General features: G+C 33.5%; 3 protein-coding genes across 3 annotated transcripts; 1 reads left to right on the top strand and 2 right to left on the bottom strand.

Moving 5' to 3' along the window:
- Positions 1 to 430: 430 nt before the first annotated feature.
- Positions 431 to 12,753, top strand: LOC128188625 (uncharacterized). Its single transcript, XM_052859790.1, has 8 exons — positions 431 to 517; positions 2,880 to 3,084; positions 3,259 to 3,586; positions 3,898 to 4,034; positions 5,889 to 6,030; positions 6,292 to 6,470; positions 7,654 to 7,836; positions 8,497 to 12,753. Exons 2-8 carry the CDS (start codon positions 2,884 to 2,886, stop codon positions 12,238 to 12,240), a joined length of 4,914 nt encoding a protein of 1,637 aa, XP_052715750.1. The 5' UTR covers positions 431 to 517; positions 2,880 to 2,883; the 3' UTR covers positions 12,241 to 12,753.
- Positions 12,754 to 14,714: 1,961 nt separating this feature from the next.
- LOC128188820 (uncharacterized) lies at positions 14,715 to 15,913 on the bottom strand. The gene is made up of 2 exons (XM_052860102.1): positions 15,421 to 15,913; positions 14,715 to 15,313 (listed from the first exon to the last, which is right to left on the bottom strand). Exons 1-2 carry the CDS (start codon positions 15,791 to 15,793, stop codon positions 14,808 to 14,810), a joined length of 879 nt encoding a protein of 292 aa, XP_052716062.1. The 5' UTR covers positions 15,794 to 15,913; the 3' UTR covers positions 14,715 to 14,807.
- Positions 15,914 to 17,146: 1,233 nt separating this feature from the next.
- Positions 17,147 to 22,429, bottom strand: LOC128168279 (E3 ubiquitin ligase TRAF3IP2-like). Its single transcript, XM_052834483.1, has 4 exons — positions 22,333 to 22,429; positions 20,010 to 20,094; positions 19,149 to 19,685; positions 17,147 to 19,033 (listed from the first exon to the last, which is right to left on the bottom strand). The coding sequence occupies exons 2-4, from the start codon at positions 20,026 to 20,028 to the stop codon at positions 18,546 to 18,548; spliced, it is 1,044 nt and encodes a 347-aa protein (XP_052690443.1). The 5' UTR covers positions 20,029 to 20,094; positions 22,333 to 22,429; the 3' UTR covers positions 17,147 to 18,545.
- Positions 22,430 to 22,547: the final 118 nt, after the last annotated feature.

The following is a 22,547-nucleotide window of genomic DNA, read 5'->3' on the forward strand; positions in this document are numbered from 1 at the left end:
CGGTTTACACGAAACGCTAAACGGTTTACACGAAACGTTTCTCGCACGAAAGTCGCACGCTTTTTTGGTGTAGTAGTACGTTTCAGGGTCTGTAAGTATATATGTTTGGTTTTAATATTAAAAGATGTGGGGTTTGTCGGTTGATGTGTAATTAGCTATAGATCAGAGACTCTGCTATATATTGATTTTTTTTTTTACAAATAAAAATTGAGGGGACTTGCTGGTAAAAAAAAATTCTCTGACAATATAAGTGACACTCCTCCCCCAAACATGCATAATATACTACGAGCATGAACCCAGTACATGGTTTATTGCAAGAACTTCATTGGACATAAAATATAAGAGATTTGGATCCGCCATGTAAAACTCGCCTGTTGATAAGATAAAAACGACCGAGGATTGCGAATGCAGAAATTTACGCGGACTTGCAGAATAGTCGCGAGCGGTTCCGAGATTTCAATATGGGTGAATGTCGAAAGAAGGAATCCCGCTTGAATATGCAAAAGAATTGATAAATGTAAGTATTTTCCTTAGGTTAACCATAATTGTCGTAGACAGAACGTATGTTTATGTTCCCTTAACACGTTTGTTAATTAGGTAAGAAGGAATTCACGCATTTTTTGTCATCAAGGGGGATAACTCTAAATTTTAGCCTCGTTCATGTTTTTGATCGAAGTGTACGATATTTTGGAACCATTTTAGACAATGAGTGTTTGTTCATATTATTCTAACCTCCCCATGTCACCAAACGCATAAATATTATTTAATAAAATGAACTTTTTCGTGCAGCAACTTTCATTCTTTTCTTTTTTTATTTGGAAAGGGGGGGGGGGGGGGCAAATCAATAATCTGCAGACTGCATTGCATGAATGGCTAAATCTACATGTATGTCATTTATAGGGTATGGTTTTCCTTATCTTTTCTGATCTGTTCGTACTGTCAATTAGATAAATAGCTATTAGTATAATAATCGGTAGATTGCATCATAAAAGGAAATGTGAGCATCTGGACAATCATGGATCATCTATAACAGTCGACCTAAACAGTTACAACATGCTCAAAATATATTATGATTACAATGAATGCTAATAACAGTGGGAGGCATTATTTACACTATACTTTGTCCAAAGATATCCGTGCATCACATTTTACTTAAATACTCGATATTTAATATGTTTTACGGTGCGACCGTTGGGGCGAGCACAGCATGTGATCAAACAATGAATTATAATAAATTAATAAAATAAAATTAACAACGTGAAATTTGAATGCCAAAAAATAAAACATACCTATTTTTCAGTAAATTTTCATTATTCATAGTTTATAAGATTTGTTATAATTTATTTATTTATATGTAGAACAATAGTTTAATCTCAGATACAATGTTGTTAAATAATAAAGATTTTAATATATAAATATTCATTGCACTGCATCTCCTCTTTTAAAGTGATTGTGGTTATGATTGATTTCCCCCTTTTTTTTTTGCAGTAGACATTTTTTCTTAAACTTACATATAAAACTTGACTCATCATAGAGCTCCCCCCATGCTAAAATTTTTTTCATTTTTGTCAATTTATACATAGAAAATCGACTTACCATGGATTTGCCCCTCCACTTAAAAAAAATAATGTTTAATTTTATTTTTAGTTTACGCTTTAAAATATTTGCTTATCATGTTAAAAGAACATGGTGTTGTCCCCCCCCCCCCCCCGCATGTAATAAATGGAAGTGAAAATAAAGAAACCATTGAACTGCTAAAGAGCTGAAGGATTAGAATTTTCATGATTTATTTTTCTTTTTGCTTGCAAAGATTTTTTGGATGAGGCTGCCATCCACCCACCCACCCCTTTAAAAAAAGGCGCTGCTACGTATAACGTTTCAGGAAATTACCGTAATTATAGTGAATAAAATATTTGTGAGCATTCATCCAAATAAGTGCAATTTACAACTGTTTCCTGTATCTGAAGAAATGTCCTTATTCGTCAGCTGTTCTTTATCTTAGCCTTTGCAAGATTTTGAGAGGATTTTGGTCATTTCAGCAGATTTACAATAACTTCAATTAGAGTAATTTCCCCTTATCAGTGCTTATTGTGACGTCAAAGCTGACGTTGGTTAAGTGTCGTCTTACTCTTTAAAATTCCCTTGAGAAATAAAAGTATGCGAAGTATACTGTTTTATTTACTTAAAAAGCATGATGTTCTTAAAATTACACATCTTATAAGCTTTTCAAAGGTTTTACTTTGATTCTCGGGAGAACGTGATGTTGGAACGTGAGGTTGGAAACCATTGGTACTATGAATTGTGGGTCAAAATTTACTGACTCCGAAAAAATATATCGGATCAATGTGTAAACGTTTGTGACGTCACACGATTATTTTTGATTGAAAGTGTACTGAGGTGAACTTTAGAGGTAACATTGACTGTATGTCGCTTACATCGTTATTGTTTTTACTGTCTAAATTTGTCTTGCTGTTTCTCGTGAGAGTGTGAAGTGATAAAAATTGCCATGATTACAGGGAACTACTGGGACGATTAAAACGATGCATTACTGGTCCGATTTACTGACGCCAAAAAAATCCGTTGAATGAATGTGCAAATAGTCCGAATTTTCTATTCACACACGCCTTGCCGGTAGAGCTCGCTTCGCGCCGGCGCTGTGCGCCGGAGAGCTGCGCTCGCTATTAATACCTCAGGTTTCAAGTGATTTTCATTCAATAGTGATAATAGATTGTAGCATTTTTCAAGGTTCAGTCAGAACCTTTAATCATAAAGTATTTTAAAATAGTGCAACTGATTTACTGCTCACTCAAATAATCATGAATGAAAACAAAATGCAGCACATGTAATTAACAATTTATTCAAGGTATCCATTTTTTCAGTCACATGATGAGCAACATGTCAGAACATCCTTGCCACAATCTGAGCAATACAGACAAACAGATTTTTACATGTCGACATTGCATGGCCAAGTTTTACGACCCTATTCAAAGATGGCGACATAGTAAAAGCTGCAAGAAAGATGCTCCTACCAAGAGTAGAGAAGGTATCCCTCTATCAAACGGCAAAAGGGACCTGCCTGTGGAGGTACGTTTATATATGGATCATGAAAGCATTTATCTATATTCTATTCTATTTATCTATATATTTATTTATAGATGTTCATATTTTAAATATCAAATGATACTGTTAGCATAATGTTTTGATGTCAGTTTATTGATTTGTTAACTTCTTTTAAATCAGTGCTCACTTTCATTACAGATTGCAGAAAGGGGAGGGTTAGGCAAAAAGCGACAGAAAAAAGAAAACCCTCTCAATTGCGTGATATGTACATCGGTATTCACGTCTTTGGAGGAAATGAAGGAACATGTAAGAAATCCATGTAGCAAGCCACCACCTGAGCCAAAGGCTCAGGCATTGGCGCCACCTAATCCAGAACTAGAAAACTTTGAGCAGCAGCTTCAACAGTTACAGGAGGCCAAGGGTGAAGACATGGCGACCAATCAGATAGAATCGTTGCTCAGAGCAGCTCAGGCACTGCACCAGCAACAACAGGAGCAGCAGCGGCAACAAGCAGAGCAGCTTCAGAGTAAGTGCATGTTCACTTTAGCACGCTGAGTCAATGTTTTCCGAGTGCAGAAATAAAAGAGCAAATTTCAATTGTTATTTTATATGTACTATCACATTTTTCATTATACAGTGAAAATTTGTTACCTTAATTAAGATTGATTTTGTGTAAAAAGTATCAAAGATTTATTGAACAGGAATTATTTTTCATTTTATTTAAAAGTATTTATTCAATAAAAATTATGTATCAGTTTGGTTTTAATGTTATGGTTGTATTTGCTTGTATGAATAAAATACTAGTAACAATATTTAAAGGTTGTGATTGATTTTTAGATGTTGAAACTGAGGTGATACCAGATGGAGGAAATCCAGACTGGTTGTACAACCAGGGTGAACCGGTCTTATGTAGTGTAGAAGAATATGGGGAACCAGGGTTTCCTAATTATTCCTCAATCCAAGGATCAGACGGTGTAAGTAGAACTTTTGTGTTGTTACTAGTATGATTATAAAATGCTTTCTTAATTTTAGCTAGCTAGTATAGATGTTCTCTATAATGATATCAATGATAGTTAGTGCTTAAAAATTACTCTTAAAAACCACATACTGCGGTTATTTGGACAATGACCAAAAAAGCTTAATATGGCTTTTTGAAGAAATAATGTGGCTCAAAATTTAGCTACGGTTGAAAATGCAAAAGAATTAGCAATGCAGCCACCATAAAACATATGTGCATATATATGCCTGAAAACCATGTAAGTTTTAATTTTATTTTTAGTAGCAAAAGTAAATGTCATTACAAATCTTGTCTCGGAAGAAAATGCCATATATGTAAAACAACAGACATTGCAGACAAATAACTTTGTTTATCGAAATGTATTCTATTTTTGGTGTTTCTTAGTTATGCAATCTTATGAAAATTAGATTGTTTACATTTCAGTTTTCTAAATTATTGATATTATGCAAATTACAGCATGGTAACCAGAAAAGTATTGATTGTTTTGCTATTGTTTGAAGCACAATCCCATTATACAATATTGGTTAATTTGTTTTGTTACCATGTTAATTCTTTTGACATTAGAATATTAAATTTGAGTTATTCCCCTTTGCAGATCTTGGAGTAAAAATAAAATACATGTGGGATGCTTCATTGTATTTTAAAATTTTTGACCTTAGAACCAAACACATAATTTTTTTTTTTTGCCTAATGATTAACCTAAAATATGCATGTCAGCTAGTTTTCATGTTACTGTTTTAAAGTTTTGAATTATTTGGTTTTCGCTTGTCCAAAGAGGATCGAGTTCAGTAAATGTCTATCCCTAGAAAGGGTGGACTCTATTCATCTATTGGTTGAATTTTTCTTCTTTTCTGCAATGAAAGGCATAGCTGTAGTCAAGTTTGAGTTATCCACAATAGTTCATATGATCACTGTACATTGTGTTACCGTCGGACTTTTAAATATTTTTTTCTGATGTTTATTCTGCTTTGACAGGGACGAATTGACCCCTTTTAATTATTCACATTATGATAATTAATTTTTGTGTAAATGATGGAATTGGTAGGCTACACTGGTAAACAATAAATAGTACATGTACAAATATGAACATTGTTTTTGTAAAGTTGAAGCCTCATGTAGATTAGGAAATAATGACAGACACATGTAGATATAACACATAAAAAATTTCCACTTTCATGTTTTGTTTATATCATTTAGATATCAGAGGAAAGGCAGATTGCTGTAATGATTTTATTTGTTTTTATACAAGCTTTTTGGCTTCTTTTTTCATTCTGTTGAATGTTCATTCTCTGTTTTATTAGATTTGAAAAGTGATTTGAAAATAGTAGTTGAAAATATGTCGTGATAACTATACTTCTTGAATACTCACATGTAATGACTTTTTCCACATGTTACAATTTATAAATATCAATACTCACATGGTGTGATTGTGCTACATGTCATAATGTCATGGATATTGACACATAACAACTTACACAGTGTCGTAATTGAAAAGTTTGATACCATTAAGGAATGAACCTGATCAATACCTATGTTAAATGATGTAACATATCTTGGGGTAGTTTATGTTTTAAAACCCACATTTATATTTTGCATCGAAGGTTAATATTTGTAGGAATTTAAGTGTGATGTCAAGCAGATTAACACATTTTAGACATGCCTCATTCAATGCTTTGTGATGTACTAAGGCAACATATGTTACACAATACAGATAAAATTGTTTAGGCAGTACATGTATAAGGCATTATAACTAGAATTGGATATATTATTTCTAGTAAGAAATGACAGTTGGGTTTTTTCGTATCTGTAGCTGCCTGTGGTGCAGGTAGAACAGGTGTCCTCCACCCCCGCAATAGAGGAGGAGCGCAGCCTTCATACCCCTCCAATAAAGCTGACCGCTGAAGAGTACGATCCAGTCACCCCTCAGGAAATCACAGTAACCTCAGGGCATGGTCAGTATTAGCTATGCACTTTGGAATCTCTGGAATTCATTTGCTTTAAACCAATTTTCTTGAATTGTTCATCTTTTGAATGTTCTTGAAGACGTTATTTCTTTAAATAAGAAGGCAGGATGGTCGTGGCTTTTTTTATACATGTACTTTATTAACCTCCTTTGGAAAATTAGAAGGAGATCGAGCTTTGTATAAAGATATAGAATAACTTTCAAATTTTAAATCAAAGTTTATTAGATGCCATTCTTATATTCATTATAGATGTACATGCCAAAAGTGCCCAAAGTTCATACAGTGAACAGCAAATACTTGATATGAAACAAGGAAACGGCACTCAAGAGGTTCTGCTGAAAGAGGGCAGTAGTAATATACAAGGGGCATTGTCTGATGAAAAGTTTATATTTTCATCTGTTGGACTTGTTGAAAGCATAGAATCACAGGTATTGTCATTTTATTTGTTAATACCGATAGAAAGTAAAGTTATTTCCATTAGGTAAAGTTTACATTTATTTATAGTGTGTTTTTAATGACTATATTTTGTGTACAACTGGTCTTGTAATCTTCTATCTTTTGACTATAAAACATAGACCATAAATGTAGTTGTAATGAAATTGAGGACTGATATGAATAACATACGGTTTCATGATCATTATACTTCAACCAAGGTTAAAATTTGGCACTTATTTTTGCTAAATGATATTACGTGTATTTCATCAGCTTATAGTTTTAATGATAACTAATCTTTGCCCATTTTTTGAAAATAAAATCATACAGTTAAACCTCATCATCTTGAGTAGATGGAACTGGTTAAAAACTTCGAGATGTCCGAGTATTTAAGATATCAAGGATAAAATACTTTAAGTTTGAGTGGTTGGGACTTACAAATCACTTTGAGATATCCATTGTATTTGAGATATCGGTGTTTGAGATACTGCATGAAGTTCAACTGTATATTAGTTTGGTAAGAACCCAATCAGAATCAAATCTTGAATTCTTTGCTATAATACTTTTATCAAACATTTTATCAATATTTTTATAAGCAGTATTTTATGCTTTAAAAGTTGCTTTTCTTATCTTTGATCGTTTGAATTAAAATGGGTTTTTTCTTATAGAAGTACACTGTATAAGCTACACAGTGTAAATGTAATGCATGTGTTCAATTTACATTAGATTGGCTGTCAGAGACATTTTGTGTTGCATTTTAAAGATAAAATCTTAAATCTTACATTTAAATTCCCCATATTTTTTGGATGTAAAGTGTAAGGAAAGCTACTGAGGTTATAACACTGTAATACACACAGGGTGCTGAAAGGTCAAAATGAGTTTTATTATGACGTCACAAACATTGAACGCTGTAAAATGCAACGTCACAAGCGAAAATGAATGTTCACGCTTGTAGCTAATACAGTGCCTCTTCCATTTATGTGAACTTATTCCTTGGGATAAATAAGATTTTTAAGGTGTAAATCACATTTGCAGACAAGACAAGAAGTAAAAAAACATGTAAATATAAGTAAATTTAATGCACATTACCATACTCAATTTGTATGCACACACCGCTGCTGTTATGAGACTATATATCTTTAAAAAAATAATGATTCAATGCTTAATTATTTTTTGCAGACTCCAACTACGGGTACCCAGGATTTGTACAGTATTTCTGCACATCCCAGTGTTTTACCGAGTGAGGTAAAATTAGTGGGAAGTGACGGCGTTACTGTTACCCTGGTGCTGTCTCCGAACGCTTCTACTGACGCATTACAGAAGTCTGGAAATCCGGGGGACGAGTTTGACTTTATATCTCAGGTATCTGTTAGCACGGATAAACAGTCTAAATTACTGTTCATGTGCATTTGGAAAATACACCTTAAGTGGGCATACATACCTTGTTGCCATTATTAGTCCCCTACCGGTTTTCACCGGAGGGGACTATAGCTTTCCTCTGCGTCCGTCAGTCCGTCCGTCCGTCCGTCCGTCCGTCTGTATGTCCATCTGTCTGTCCCACTTCAGTTTTCCACACTTGTTTTCTTTCTGCGTTTGAGGAATAATATGAAATTTGCTGAACAGCTTCAAAATGTCAAACTACAGATCAAGTTTACACTTTTGTAGCGTCTGGTTGACATATTTTTGAGAAAATTAATTTTTTACAATTAGCATAGAGTGTTTATTTGTAATAACTTGTAGCCAGAGTAGGGTCCGCTAAAAGCAACACACCTATTATACCATTTTTGTGCACCCTAAAACTGAAATTAGCTTCTTTTACATCTTGGCTACCATTTGACACATTGTGGTATGACAAAAGATCTTAATTTCTGCACACCTGCCAAGTGTATTATGAGCTTCACTTCATTTGTACCATAAAAAGAAATATCTTAATTAAAATTTTAAATTATTGAGATAATCATTATCAACTTGCCTTGTTCTGAAATATATGTTGTGGTAAAGTTTTATTTTCTCTATGAGTAGGTAATTGGAGAGGAGTTGACTCAACAAGGCTCAATAGAGAAACAAGACAGTCAGGATTCAAAGATTATTTGTAACATTGACACAAAGGAGAAATGTGGATTCCATGAGGAAGTCCCAGAGTTAAATAGTTCTAGTGTTTCTGTTCTTTCTCAAACTGAACAGAGTGGTGAAGCAATCGCATGTGAACGTGACAATTTAAATACAACTGCTGATGAATGTGTAAAAGATAAACAGTTCAACAGGTCAGAAAAAACAAAATGTAGTGATGAAATTGATACTGAGCAAAGTCCTTTTAAAGAAAAAAAGAACTCTTTGCAATCTACAACAAATGAGCCATTGGTGAACACAAACTCTGAATCAGATAATTTAACAAGTGCTGATATAGAAGTATCCTGCAATCAACAAACAAATAATGATGATAAAAACACTGAAGGCATTGAAAAAAATCAGAAAAATTCTCGTATAATTGAACTCGGTGACAAGGCCCAAGGAGGTATCCACAAAGAGAAAGTAGACAGTCCTGATCAAGTCAAGGTAGTGAAAAAGAAACATAAGAATGTTAAGATACCTAAATGTAGAGTTTGTGACAAGGAATTTAAAACAAAAGAACAATTACGAAAACATAATAAAGTCCCTTGTAAAGTTAGGCTGACCAGAAATTTAACTCAAAAAGTGCTAAGGCCAAAGAGACTTGAAAAATCAGTGCCTTTACCAATTGTTAAGAAAAAGAAGAAACAGAAACCGGTGCCAGCAAAGCCTAAAATGATAACGCTCATTAATAGACGATTTGCAGATACGAGTTTAGATTTGAATAAGGAAAAGAAAGGAAAGTTCAAGACCAGAAGGAAATCACTGTATGATTACAACTTTTGCATTACAAGAAGTACAGATTATAGGAATGCCAATCTAGATGTTTTAGTGCAATATGACTCATTGAATGAGCAGGAGCAACATTTCTTTCATTTAGGTCTTGTGGGTACAAATCATCTGCCATCACATTATAGAACACCAAAATCTCTAATCAAACGAGTTTTGAAGCAAAATGGATCTAATAGCATGGAAAAAGTTTTGGAAAGGGAAGAACCGTTGGAAGATGGGCCTCCAGTTTTAGAAAAAGTAGTTGATGCATCTGGACGAATACAAGAGGATATATATATTTTGAGGGATGAATATCACCATGATATTGAGCCACCAGTTTTAATGACAGTTGAAAAGCTGGATGCTGGTTGTTCATTGGAAGAAAGATTTGAAGCATCAACAGACGTGATGTGTCCAACATTAGATGATGAGTTAACAGAGAATTATAAACTACCAAACTCTGAATCGTGTAACAAAGAAAAACTTGAAAATAATGAACCCAATAAAGAGAACAGTTTTCATCATGAAAATCTTTCAGCTAACAAAGCCTCCGAACAAAATTCAATAGAAGAACAAAAAATACCATCAGAGCTCTTGACTGGTGCAGATAAAGCTTCGCCTCTCAAATCACCAAATAAAACTCTATGCGAGAGGCACTTCATGGATGCAATTGATGTGTCAAGTGATACATTTTCAGATGAATCGGAATTCACCAAAACAAAGTTGAAGGAAGACGATGACACCAAACCCTCTTACAGTGTTACACTTGGATTGCAAACAGATATACCTTCTGTGACTGACAAAATCATGTATCCTAGATCGTCTTTTATTTTAAAATGTCTTAAAAGGTTAGAAAACAAACACAAAAATATCCCCGATAGTAAACCATGTGGTAGAAAAAATTTATTTGAAAGCCTTGAAAATGTTTCTGAAGATTCAAAGTCATGCAATATTTCTCAGTGCAAAGATGAAAAATACACCAAAAATGTTGATCAAACCCAAAGTGAAAAAAATGTGCTAACAAAACCAGTAGAAGAAGTGGTGGTATACCCAAAGCCAGTTGATCCCAAAAATTTAGAATACAGGAAACCAACATTCATTATTCCTACTGATGAAGAAATTTTAAATTACACAGATGACACTGTAGTTAGAAAACAACCAGAGCTAGATTCTGTTAGTCCAGAAAATGGACGGGAACTGCTTCAGATCCTTGCAAAGACATTAGGAATATTTCCATCTACAAAAACAAAACCCCTTGAAACTTCTCTGAGTGAAACTCCAAAAAAGTATAAAGAAACTGAGAATAAAGATGCAGTAGATGATGAAAATGGAATGCAGATTATTGTTATGAACAATACAGCCGAGTCTAATGAATACACAATGGGTATTGATGTTATTAATGTTCCAAAGAGTATAAATGAGGACTTGAAGAAAGCTGCTTCAGAACTGGAGAACAATTGTGTGTTTGAAGAGGATAATCCTCAAGGTCTTGCCTACCCAGTTGAAGATACATCATCTGAAAAGAAGGCACAATCAACATATGAAAGGGCCAAGAGTGATCCTGGGGACATTTCTATACCAAAGGAAGTTTATGAATTCCTGGAAGATTACAATACCATTAGTCCCAAAGCACCAGAACCAAGCCATGATGCTCAAATCCTTCAACCTACCAGGGATATACACATGGTCCCAGGACCGAAGCTGAATACCAGTGAAGTTGTTGATATTCATTTCAATTTTTGTTCAAAGGAAACTCCTCGTTGCGAGCAACTAAAGTCTTGTAGACTTGCATCATCAAATACCCATAATGTAAATCCCGTTGCAGATCTAAAGCCATTACAAAATAATGAACAAGAAACACCTTTTGGACCCTCAGTTAACATTAAGGATGATGTGTTACAAACCAAACATCTTCAAAGCAATGAAGACTTGCCTCTTTACGCCATTCCAGTTGGTTATGTATCTGAAAATTGTCAAACCAGTAGTGATTCTACCTGCTGCACAGAAAACCATCCTACTGTCTCCACTCCTCATCCTCTTAGCCAGGACAATGATACAGCATGCAATCAAACACCCTCTATATTACCTCGTCCATTGAAGGAACTCAGCATCTCAATTCCTCCACAAATGTCTTCAGAAAAGTCAGATGCGGATCCAGTCTTTTCACATTCCAATGTGTTCAAATCAGAAAATACACAGGAACCAGGTGTTCAGCAATCTATTCCAAAGGTTTCAGAAAGTATTCCAGAGTCTGATCAAGTCTGGAGCCGCATTTTGGAGGAGTACAAAGCGGAACGCATGCTTAATCACAATAATCGTTCAGAAGAAAGCCCCTTGTCCCATTCAGCCAAGCAACAAAAACCTAGAACATTGAGTTATAAAGAAGAAAATACAGATTCATTCATTTCAAAACCCGTCTTTACAAGAAGCTACAGTACTAGTGCGACATCAACGTTAAGTAATGCTTCAAACCAAACTCTGCAACACGATGATAATTCAGAGAAAGTGTTCATGTCTTGTTCGTTTTCACCCACAAACAGCAGTAATTCTCTAAAAATGATATTCAGGAAAGAGAGATCACCAAAGGAAGAAAATCAGTCAGCCAATGCTAGTTCTGAGGAACGTATATGTAGTTCCCAAACTGTGAACATAAGAGATCCGTTAAGGGGGACAAACCTGTCCACGGCAGATTCCGAACCCTCACTAGAAGATGTAGGAGCCACCGATGACGATGAAGAAGAGTCTTTGCCATATATGATTGTGGACACGGGGGTAGAGATTTGTAGGAAGGCGCTAGGCACTCACGAGGATGAAGAGGAGGACCTTTCAGAGGAAGAAGACTGGATATCTGGCCAAGATGTAGAATCACAAGATGCCGTTACGTAGAATTTTATTTTATTGTAGAGTTTGCTTTATTGGGAAAAATAACTATTTTTTGAAACTCTCCATATTTCATTGAACGTTAACGCATTTTTTCTCCTCTCTGTCTGTGATATTATGCATGTCAAATTTTTAAACATTTTACGAATCGTGTTTGTCGCAAATTTTAAAGTTTTTCATATATACATATATTAACGTGTACCAAAATTTTAGGTATAAACGTGTTGTTAGATCTCAGAACAGATAGGCACTACTGATTTAAAAACAAGTTAATTTATTAAATACTATGAAATCTTATACACAATTCACTAAATGAAATTCCAGCTGATTTATGTCTGACTATGGAATAAAATTGAGTTTTCTTGTGTAATAATTTGTAACAAAAGACTCTTGTTTAATGTGTTGTTCACTTGTGATTGCGATCCATCTGCTCACCTTGAGGGTTTTTTAAAATTCATTTTGAGTTTATTTCTATGTGTGTATTCACCATAATATTGTTAATACAAAGATTCAGATTCACTGCCTTGTTTTATTTTAACCCTAAATGAAATGTTGACAAAGACTTATCGTGTAATGTGTAATTTTAAATATCTACCAGTACATGTTATAAATTTATAGGCTTTCTCGAGAATTTTTCAAATTTTCAAATGCACTGTGAGATCACAATAACTTGCTCGTTTCTTGTAATCCATAGGAATTTTAGAGAAATATGTTTATTTCCCTTAAACCATATCTTGCTGAGACTTGGGTAGAGTTAGTGGTCAGGTAACATATATATGCTGATCATGAAGCAGTCTTTTGATTTAAGTCAAAACTTATTGCCGTGATTGAAAACAGAGAAAATATTTAAAATTTGACTCTATATTTAATACGTGAAAAGTTACAAAGAAAGTGAGCGCACAAGATTGTAAGTTTGCAGGAATCCTCGACACGAATCAATTGGGATTTAAATGTCTGTAACCTCGAAAGGCTATGTACAGTTTCAACAAAAATATAATATATTATGTTGAGAGTCGAAGTACATGGCTATTCCGGTTATTAAAAAACTCACAAAGCTTTCAAAAATGGCAATGAGAGGTAAACCGATAACTAGTTGGAAATGTTAATGCAAACATATTTTAATGAAGTTATATTGTATATATCCTAAAAAACTAGTAATAAGAAAAGAATTTTTTTTATAGCGTTCATACAGCAGATCTAGAAATCAATAACAACAAATTAAAATATACCGGTATATTATAATTCAACATCATGTCATAAAAACAAACATTTAAAACAAAAAAGTTTATTTTTTTTTTTTAAAAAGACCACCAATTGGATTTGAACCCAAAACACTGAATGTATATATTCACTAATCCAGAACGAAACCACTGAGCCATGCGAGACATAAAAATATACGCTCTATAAAGTGCTGTTTGAAACAACACTGTCATATCAATGGACTTAGTTTTTTATCCTTTAAAAAAATAATTTGAAAAAGTACATAATTAGTCATCTCTGGGTCATCTCTCCATCTTTTTTTTAAAAAGCAACATTTTTAATGTTAAAATATGTTATCTTTACACGTTTCGAATTTGTGGAGAGAAGACCCAGAGACAACAAAATCATTTTAAAACAGTTGTAAATAAGTAGGATTTTGCATGAATTGCATCGTGTTGCTATATTTCGACCAATATTATAATAAAACCTTTTGCATTTCAAATATTTTTCCACTCATTCCACATCCAACAGAAACCAAATAACGGTTATAATTCAAAAAAATATTCAAAATTAATTGATGAAATTTTCACTCTCCTTGTGCGCCCAGATTCCTGCCGAATCTACATCTTAAGCGCCCACATTCTTTTAATCGTAATTTTATGTATTTTAATTTTATAAATGATTGAAATTTGGACTAAAGTTTGTAAAGCTTCTTGATCCCGAGGCCTTGAAGCGATCCAGATATACAAGCCGAACGAAGTGTAACCAATATCAGTGTATGAGCTACATTGGAATTTTGTTCCCACTCACTCATTTGTAACCGTTGAAATTGTGTTAATGCTCAATTTCTGACGCAAATCTCCTGAAGGTTCTCCCCTAAGAAAATGTGACAAGGATTTAAAATTAGAATTTGGGATTTCCGAGTACATATTGTGAAATAAGAATTTGACCTCTATTTGGCTGCCATGAACTTGTGAATCACGATTCAGGTTTTATGGATATTTAAAGCTTAGAGACAACGATATTTTACCAATTCAGTTTATTTTAAAGTCTTATTTATTGACAAATGTTCTTGTAAAAGAGTAATATTATGAAAATCATCCAGGTGTTTCAATGTAAAATACATATACTTTACAATCCACCCTGGGTGACCAGTAGAAAGTTCGTGAATGCGGTAAGACACGTGACTGCAATAAAGCTTTGGTGCCCTAAACTATGAAACGTGCACAACATACAAAAGTTATAGTAACTGAGCAATTGAAAATGCAAATCTGTTTTATTTTACAATTTGATTTGACAATGCAATCCTAATATTGCAAGGTAGAAAGCACATAATTTTGTCAAGTATTTCATCATTTGAAATCACAAGCCAGTCATCTGCTGCCTTGGTAGCGGTTTTGCATTGCCATCACCAATGTTTCGGACTGACCAGGGAATTTAAATTTTGTATACGGCGAAAAACACTGTGGGACGTTCAGTTCTTTCCCTGAATTTGTAAACAATACGAACAGAAATCTCTTGTCAATGGAACAACACTCCACCAATTCACTGCGCGCGAGATTATAGATGTAAATTGCTCCCTTTTCATGGTCGTTCTCTCCTGCCGAGGCCAAATCGTCTTCTATTGAATTAACAATGTCAATGTATCCAGGAGAGATGCAAAACAAGACACAGTCAGCACGTTGGAAGTTTTCGTCTCTCCATTGGTGAACGTTTAGTTCACCCTTTTCTTGCAAAGCTCTGTAATTGTCACACTTGACGGCAAAGCCGGCCTTGTCACACATGTCACAAAGGGATGCAACTTCGTCCTCGTGTCTTTTGCTGCCACTTGCAAATGTTACATAAACAATGGGACGGGTCTTTTTGTCATGGCAGGAACCTGAAAACGAAACGCTATCTAAATTAGTATATGTTTATTTTCATGCTTTACATGCATTTAAAGTTTTTATAAATGACGTCATTAGTGGTTAGTAAATTTGTACGTACATTCTGAGTAGTTTGCAGGAAATCCACTGGCACTCTTTGATTTGCCAAATGCTCCATTTCTATTACCAATGCTTGGAATATTTCCAGTACTGGACCAACGTTGTGCTGGGTTAATTGTCTCTAACGAATAATTAAACTCCGACATATCAGCTAGCGAAGAATTTGATTCATAGTCACTAGACACTAATGCTGTCTCTCCCAAAACCAGAGTCTGGTGAAACAAATCGTTTTTACATCCACTTTTTGTTTGTAAAACACTATGATTCACTTGGGACCCCTCTTTTACATACTTCTCATATCCATAGCAGTCTTTGCACTTGCATTTTTTAAATGAAGGAGGAAAGAAAGCCAATCTTTTACTCCTCATATCCATATTTACAAGAATATAAATATGCTAATAATCAAAACATAAACAAAGCCTCTTTAAAATGGCTGTACGCCCCAGACATTTTCATATCAGTAACTGCATGGTGAACCGGTATATACCTCTTATCGTAAACGGGTATTTAAAAAAAATACGTCACATGGTTTGCTCCATTTATAAGATTGAGCTATGGGTAACCATTTACATGTTGCAAACAATAGGGTCACATGTTTACATGCTTTGTACATTTGTTGAATTTTATGTCCTTGTTTTTTATACTCTAGTACCGTATAGAGTTAATCAAATTGAATCCGTTTCTAAATCAAACCTTGTACATTATAAGTGTTTTTATAAAAAGAACGTGGGTGCTTAAGATTTTAGATGTAGATTCAGCAGGGATATTGAGAGAGAAAGAGTGTTACTTTGCCGATCATTTGAGCACATTTTTCGAATTGTAATCGTTATTTGGTTTCTTTGGAAAGGGGAACTGATGGACAAACTGCAAAGGTTTTGTCATAATATGGGTCAGAATATAGCTACACGACGCAGTTGATGCAAAATCCCACTTATTTACCTTGAAGGCGTCAAGATATATTCATGTCGGTTAAAATACCTTGAAAAGCTATTTCATTCTTGTGTACTACCTACTTTAGAATTTTGTTCCAGAGTCTGGGGATTAAAACATACCATAATGGTTCAAAACTATGTTATCCGATATTTCTTGGGTTTACACAGATCTACGCGCCGTCAGTTCATTAAATAGTGAAGTTTCATAGTTAGCACTAACACAGAGGCGCTGAATATGTACATATATCTTAAGAAGATGGAATAGAGTAATACGAATGGATGATGACCGTCTTACCAAAAAAGTCTTCTTGTGGAGTTATCGTAACAACAGCACATGGTACTCACTCACAAGTAAAAAAAAATCTTTATATAAATTAGATATGTATTCCTATTTTGATTTTATTTCTATCTGTGACATAAAGGAATTTAAATCTAAATTATTTAAATATTATGAAGATGTATGGAAATTGAAAACGAAGTCTCTACCTAAGCTCAGGACATATGTGACGTTCAAATCCTACATGTAAGTAAAAATGAACAAAACTGAACATGGCGGTCTTTGATGACACAATTCGGACGTGGAATCCTTCCTCTCATGGTCAAAACTGGTCGTTATCGCAGTGAACCTGTACAAGAAAGTTATTGTGTTTTGTGTAAAGACTGATCGATTGTGAATGAAAAACAATTTCTTTAAAATTCCAAATTTTACGAAACCAATAAAAACTCTTTCTTTCATCGTGTAAATTTAGATGAGATAGTCAACTTGAATATAATGGAGAAAAAAAAATCAAAGACTGCCAAATACCTCAATTTAATTTACTCAGTAATACAAAATTATCTGTACAAACCAGGGTACATTAATGCGCTCAAATACTGTATCTACTTTGTATATTCAATGATTTCAAATTGACATAAAGGTGAAAGGGGCCCGGTCTAATTTAATGATATACAACATTGTATTGCACTATAGTATACTTTTGACATACACATATGTTACTTTAATAAAATATTTACTTACTTACTATTTCGAGATAGCATATGTGGATAGAGTTTTTAAAAGAATGAGAGATGACCAAGAGATAACAAATTATGCACTTGTTAAAAATATTTTAAAAAGAAAAATTATTAACAAGTCCAAAGGTATGACATTAAGGTTTTAAATACTACCTTTTACCGCGAAATCAAATGAATCAATTTTTGTCACCATCGTGTAATATAAGAGTTGTAAATGCCAATCAAGATTTGCTACTTGTGATTACATGTATTAAGAAAAAATTCTAATGATTCGTGATGTAGAGAAGCTGAACAATATGGGACAGAAGGTTGGAAACTTTGCGCTTTGATATCTCTCCATTTACCAACGATCACTTTGTGTTCATCCTAAGGCTTTTAGTTGTAAAGACATATCTTGCATGTAGTAACAAGCAATTTCTTGTTAAAAGTATATTTGTGGACTTTTATATACAGAAAACTTAATCAAAACCCGGCTTTTCGAGAGTTGGTACATGTATTATATTGAAAGTCAATTCAGCAGACTGAACCAATATCCCCTGGTTTTTCCTCCCCAGTCTTTTTTTTTTTTAAAAATTGTTATATATTTCAATTCTAAAACAGACTTACCTTTATATTATATGAATGTTTATAGACAATTATTTCTTGGATACCACTTTGTATCCCTTTCTGGACCTCTATTACTACATTCCTGCTTCAGGGTGCCATAACTAAGACATTAAAGTTATCATTTAAAAGTACTTGTATGTGTATGTAGTTATCAAAATTGCTTTAGTGCACAAATCTGTCATTTAGGTATATAAAATTTGGCTCAATCATGTCAATTTTCAAGGTTATGTTAAATTAATATCATAAATACATAATACCACATTTTTTGCAGCAAAATGAATACTGAAATTTACAGCTAAAATTTCTTGTATAGTTCTTGAGATAAAAATGTCTAATACATTTTTCAGTTGTGCATATCTTCCGAATCTAGTTTCTGGAAGTCGCAGTTAAACTGCATTCACATATCGGTTTTTACAAGCCACATTTTGAAGCTCTGTAGACCTTGATACAGGAAACAGGGGTTTAATCAAGTTTAAATCTGTTTACATGTTACTGTTGCACTTGCTATATATTACAAATCTCTTTAATAGTTTAGAACTAAGATTTTTTTTTCTGTGCATTCCTTCGTTTCAAACTACTTATATTGTATTAATCGTTCGAATAAGTTTTCTTTTTCCATCGGATATTTATAGAATGGAGAAGATCTCAGAAAACATGGAATATCTTGTACACTTGCATTGCTCTTGGTAAAAACTACAGGAATCATCCGAAAGTTACGACTTCCATTGTCCAAAAACTCAGCCGTTGAAATACTGTGTATGTAAAGTATCCCCTTTTCGTTTTCACTAATATCAGAGAGACAATTGTTTTTTCTCACACAACGTAAAGTGTTACTGTATTCGGGTGATATACAGAATAGTATCCACAGAGCCTTTGAAAAGTTCGTGTCTCTCCACTGAACAATGTTGAGTTCTCCAGATTGTCTGATGACATCATAATTGTCACACTTCGCCGAAAAATTTAGACAATCTCTAAGTTCATCACACAACTGTTTAATTTCACGAAAATGTCTTTTGCTTTTCCCCGAAAACGTCAGATAAACGATCGGCTTTTCTGTATTTGCTTAAAAAAAAAATAGAAAGTATAAATTAGTTACTATGCATTAAACTTGTACATTGTACCTACGACAGATTGACAGAAAAAAATGATGAATTTATAAACCGATAAATCAACTTACGTGTGTTATCACTTATGATGGAAGATGGACAGAGACAGGTAAGTGACACGGACTGTGCTGAACTACCGTGGTCTGTGTACTCTTCAGGTGAGCCAGGTATGCCACATGTGCATTCACACCTTCCAGGGAAACCGTTCGCATTATATTGGCTTAAAGAACGGATCCTATTTTGTTCAGTAAGTTGATTCGAAGAGTTACACTCACGTCCTATATTGGAAGGTTCAGAAAAAGGTTTCGCAGATGACCATCCACCCTTGGCGTTCACATTGGAAGAAAGGTTTCTATTTTGTCCAAAGAGTGGATTCGTAGATTGTCTTGTTATCGAGGGGTGTACACCGTGTCCAGAACGTGGACTCTGGGGACTTGGTGATAGAAATGCATCAGAAGGCGAAATAGGGGATGTATCGCCGAAAAGATCATTGCTTTTCGTTGTATTGCTCGAATGAACGGAGCTTGAAGAGGAATGGTACTGGTAGCACTCTGGGCAAGGACATCTGTTTTCTATTTCACGTTTGGTGCTTTCATGGGAATGCACCGCTGCAATGTGTCGCATAAAATATTTTTATTTGTGTATAATACATGTACTCAGTTCAAAGTTTATGATTTATGTTGATGTTAATTTGATTAAATAGAATATTTTGGACATAGATATTCACGACTTTCATAAAGAACATGCAAAAATTGTGTTGGTTTCGTTTTCAATTGGAGAATACCAGTAGTTGCCGAAAGGTTCAAAGTCCACATACACCCGATAGACAAAAACAAGACATATTTTCAATGTTACTTTTATTTTTACAGTTTTTTTAATCTTTGAATGAATGCATTCAAAAATGATAATTAACTAATATCACGTGTTCTAACCTGGGTACCAAGATTCCATGTTTTCCCAAAAATTTGTCTGCTACCGCACATGTTTCGTCATCCAACTACAGGTAGGGACTGTCGTCTTTTTTTAGATTCAAATTTAAACTTACGTGTTGTATATAAATGTTAGATTTCTTAATAAACATCACACTCTGTATCACTGTCATTATGTATTGAAATGAAGTAAAACAATGAAAATGATGGGTTTTTAAACTTTAAATTGACATTTACATGCGAATTATATATATATATATATATATATATATATATATATATATATATATATATATATATATATATATATATATATATATATCTGATTATTATATAATGTTTTAGCAACTGGCAGAGAGTAAACGACATGAGGGAAGGTTAATATTTAGAATATGAAGAAATTCCCGGCGTCATGTATTAATTTTATAAGCATTTGCCCAAAAGTTCTCTCCAACGGAAATCGTTTTTAATTTTCTTATTTCTATTTGCTCTCCACTAAAACCGGTTTTCAACAATACTACCACTTGTTAGGTGAATGGGTTTTAAACTAAATAATAAAGCATGGTGCATGAATTTTTAAAGGTGATAATAAATATGTCCATTAATGCATATTCATGTATACATTATCAATGATTATAATACAGGGGTTCGGAATGATGAAATTTCTTCTGTGTAAGCAGTAATAATGTAATAGAATTAATGTTAACCGATTAGAGTGCAATTAAGAGAAATAAACAGCTGTCTATGACTCATATTAACTTGGGGTGGGGGGGGGGGTTCCGATTAAGGATACCTAATGAAGTTAGTTTACAAAGGGGAAACGTTGGATGGGGAAAAGATCGTTGGGTGAAATGTCACTAAAAGCCACTTGTATTTTGGGATTTCAATTTGATATCATTTGTAAATGAGTGCTTTTTCTATCTGTATAACACATGATTTGTGTACTTAATAGATAGAACTTAATTTTTTCTAAAGGTTTCTAAGCATTTTGTTATGAAACTTTGCTCCTTGTCTTGTTAAATCTTTAGTCAATGATATGCATATACATTTATAGCAACATGCTGTTTTTGCATGAAGCAATAAGATTTTATTTGATGAAGTTTGAATCTTGTTAGGCAAATGCTCCTATAACTAAGTTATTTCTTTTATACTAGCAATTTTCTAAACGATTTGTGATTGTTGAACCATAAAGAAAAAAGTTGTATCATTAAAATAAAGGGGTGCCCTTAACGTAAAGAAATGTTTACGACAAAACCGATACTTTGGTTGCCTTTAAATTCGTTTAAAGCATAAGAATATATTTTCTTTATTATACAATTTTCCACTTGCTTGTAATGAATTACATGTATTTCTCGCCCCAATGCGATCGAAATTGCTTACGCGACACATATACATGATGTAATTTAATAACGCGATATTAGAGTACCACTGACACCCAAACTGTGTGAAAGGGACTTGGACACGATTTGAGATCAAAAATTTTATTTTCAATTTTTATGTTTCAAATGGTTTACTGGTGCATTTTAAATGATTAATCAAAATATTGAATGTTAAAGTCAAGTTACAAGCGAGATACAGACGTAAGAATTGATTGTTATGTAAACAAAGCTCGAGTCTTATAGTTGTTTACAAAAATGTAATGTAGAAAATTACCATTTCTTAGACAAAAGGATATGTAAAAACAAATTTTAACTATTTCAATATCTTCATGAATATTATTATCAACAAAAGAAAGATAGATTTGATTGAAACTTACAACAATACAACACATATGTAAAAAATGACAATATTCGAGCTTTGTTTACAAAACAAAAAAATATGAACTCTGTACCTTGCTCATAACTTGATCTTTGACTTTCAAATTTTGACATAGCATTATAAACTTCTATATTTATCAGTATAAACATTAAAAATGGAAAAATAAAATTTGAAAATTTTAAGTCAAATCGTGTCCAAGTCCCTTTAATATCCATGCAGTGCATTTACATATCTAAAGACTTGTTCTCAAGTCATGACATCTAGAATTCTGTTAATGTTTATAAAAAAAACTCAAAAAAAATTGAAGCTTTGAAATATAATTATAACTTAATCCGGATGTCTTTTAAAGTATACATGTATAATGAAAGTTATGGTTTGAGCAATGTAAACATTAATCACAAATGTAATTTTCACGTGACTGTAATTTGATTTTGATTGCTGATAACAAAAAAATTAAAAACGTTAAAAACAGAACTCATCAGAGCAGCTTATTTGACTTGAATCATTTTTCATTTAGTAAATACTGATTTTAAGTTTTGTCTCATTATTTCATTTCAAGTACACGTACCTTTAAAAATACATCGTTGTTTTGAAAAAAAAATATATGTTGTATATAATTTGCATGCATGTCACCTTCTCAATAACAAGCACTGACAGTGTCCCAGTTATTGAACAGTCTATTCTCGTCGCCATTGTGGCATGTCTATATCTCACGTACACTCTGGTGTATACTCTTTATCTAACAGAACAATGGAAGGACACTCAGATAGCGAAAGCAACGCT

Source organism: Crassostrea angulata, chromosome 1 (assembly GCF_025612915.1).
Source record: "Crassostrea angulata isolate pt1a10 chromosome 1, ASM2561291v2, whole genome shotgun sequence".
In the NCBI taxonomy this organism is placed as follows: domain Eukaryota; kingdom Metazoa; phylum Mollusca; class Bivalvia; order Ostreida; family Ostreidae; genus Magallana; species Magallana angulata.

What these genes read in the sequence shown, in the direction of transcription:
- LOC128168279 (XM_052834483.1), bottom strand. An exon ending in CATCATAAGTGATAACACAC is followed by an intron (nt 19,034 to 19,148) that starts GTAAGTTGATTT and finishes TTTTTTTTTAAG; the next exon opens with CAAATACAGAAAAGCCGATC.
- LOC128188625 (XM_052859790.1), top strand. Translation starts at nt 2,884, where the DNA reads ATGATGAGCAACATGTCAGAACATCCTTGCCACAATCTGAGCAATACA. An exon ending in CAATCCAAGGATCAGACGGT is followed by an intron (nt 4,035 to 5,888) that starts GTAAGTAGAACT and finishes TCGTATCTGTAG; the next exon opens with CTGCCTGTGGTGCAGGTAGA. An exon ending in CACAGTAACCTCAGGGCATG is followed by an intron (nt 6,031 to 6,291) that starts GTCAGTATTAGC and finishes TATTCATTATAG; the next exon opens with ATGTACATGCCAAAAGTGCC.
- LOC128188820 (XM_052860102.1), bottom strand. Translation starts at nt 15,793, where the DNA reads ATGGATATGAGGAGTAAAAGATTGGCTTTCTTTCCTCCTTCATTTAAA. An exon ending in TCCTGCAAACTACTCAGAAT is followed by an intron (nt 15,314 to 15,420) that starts GTACGTACAAAT and finishes TTTCGTTTTCAG; the next exon opens with GTTCCTGCCATGACAAAAAG.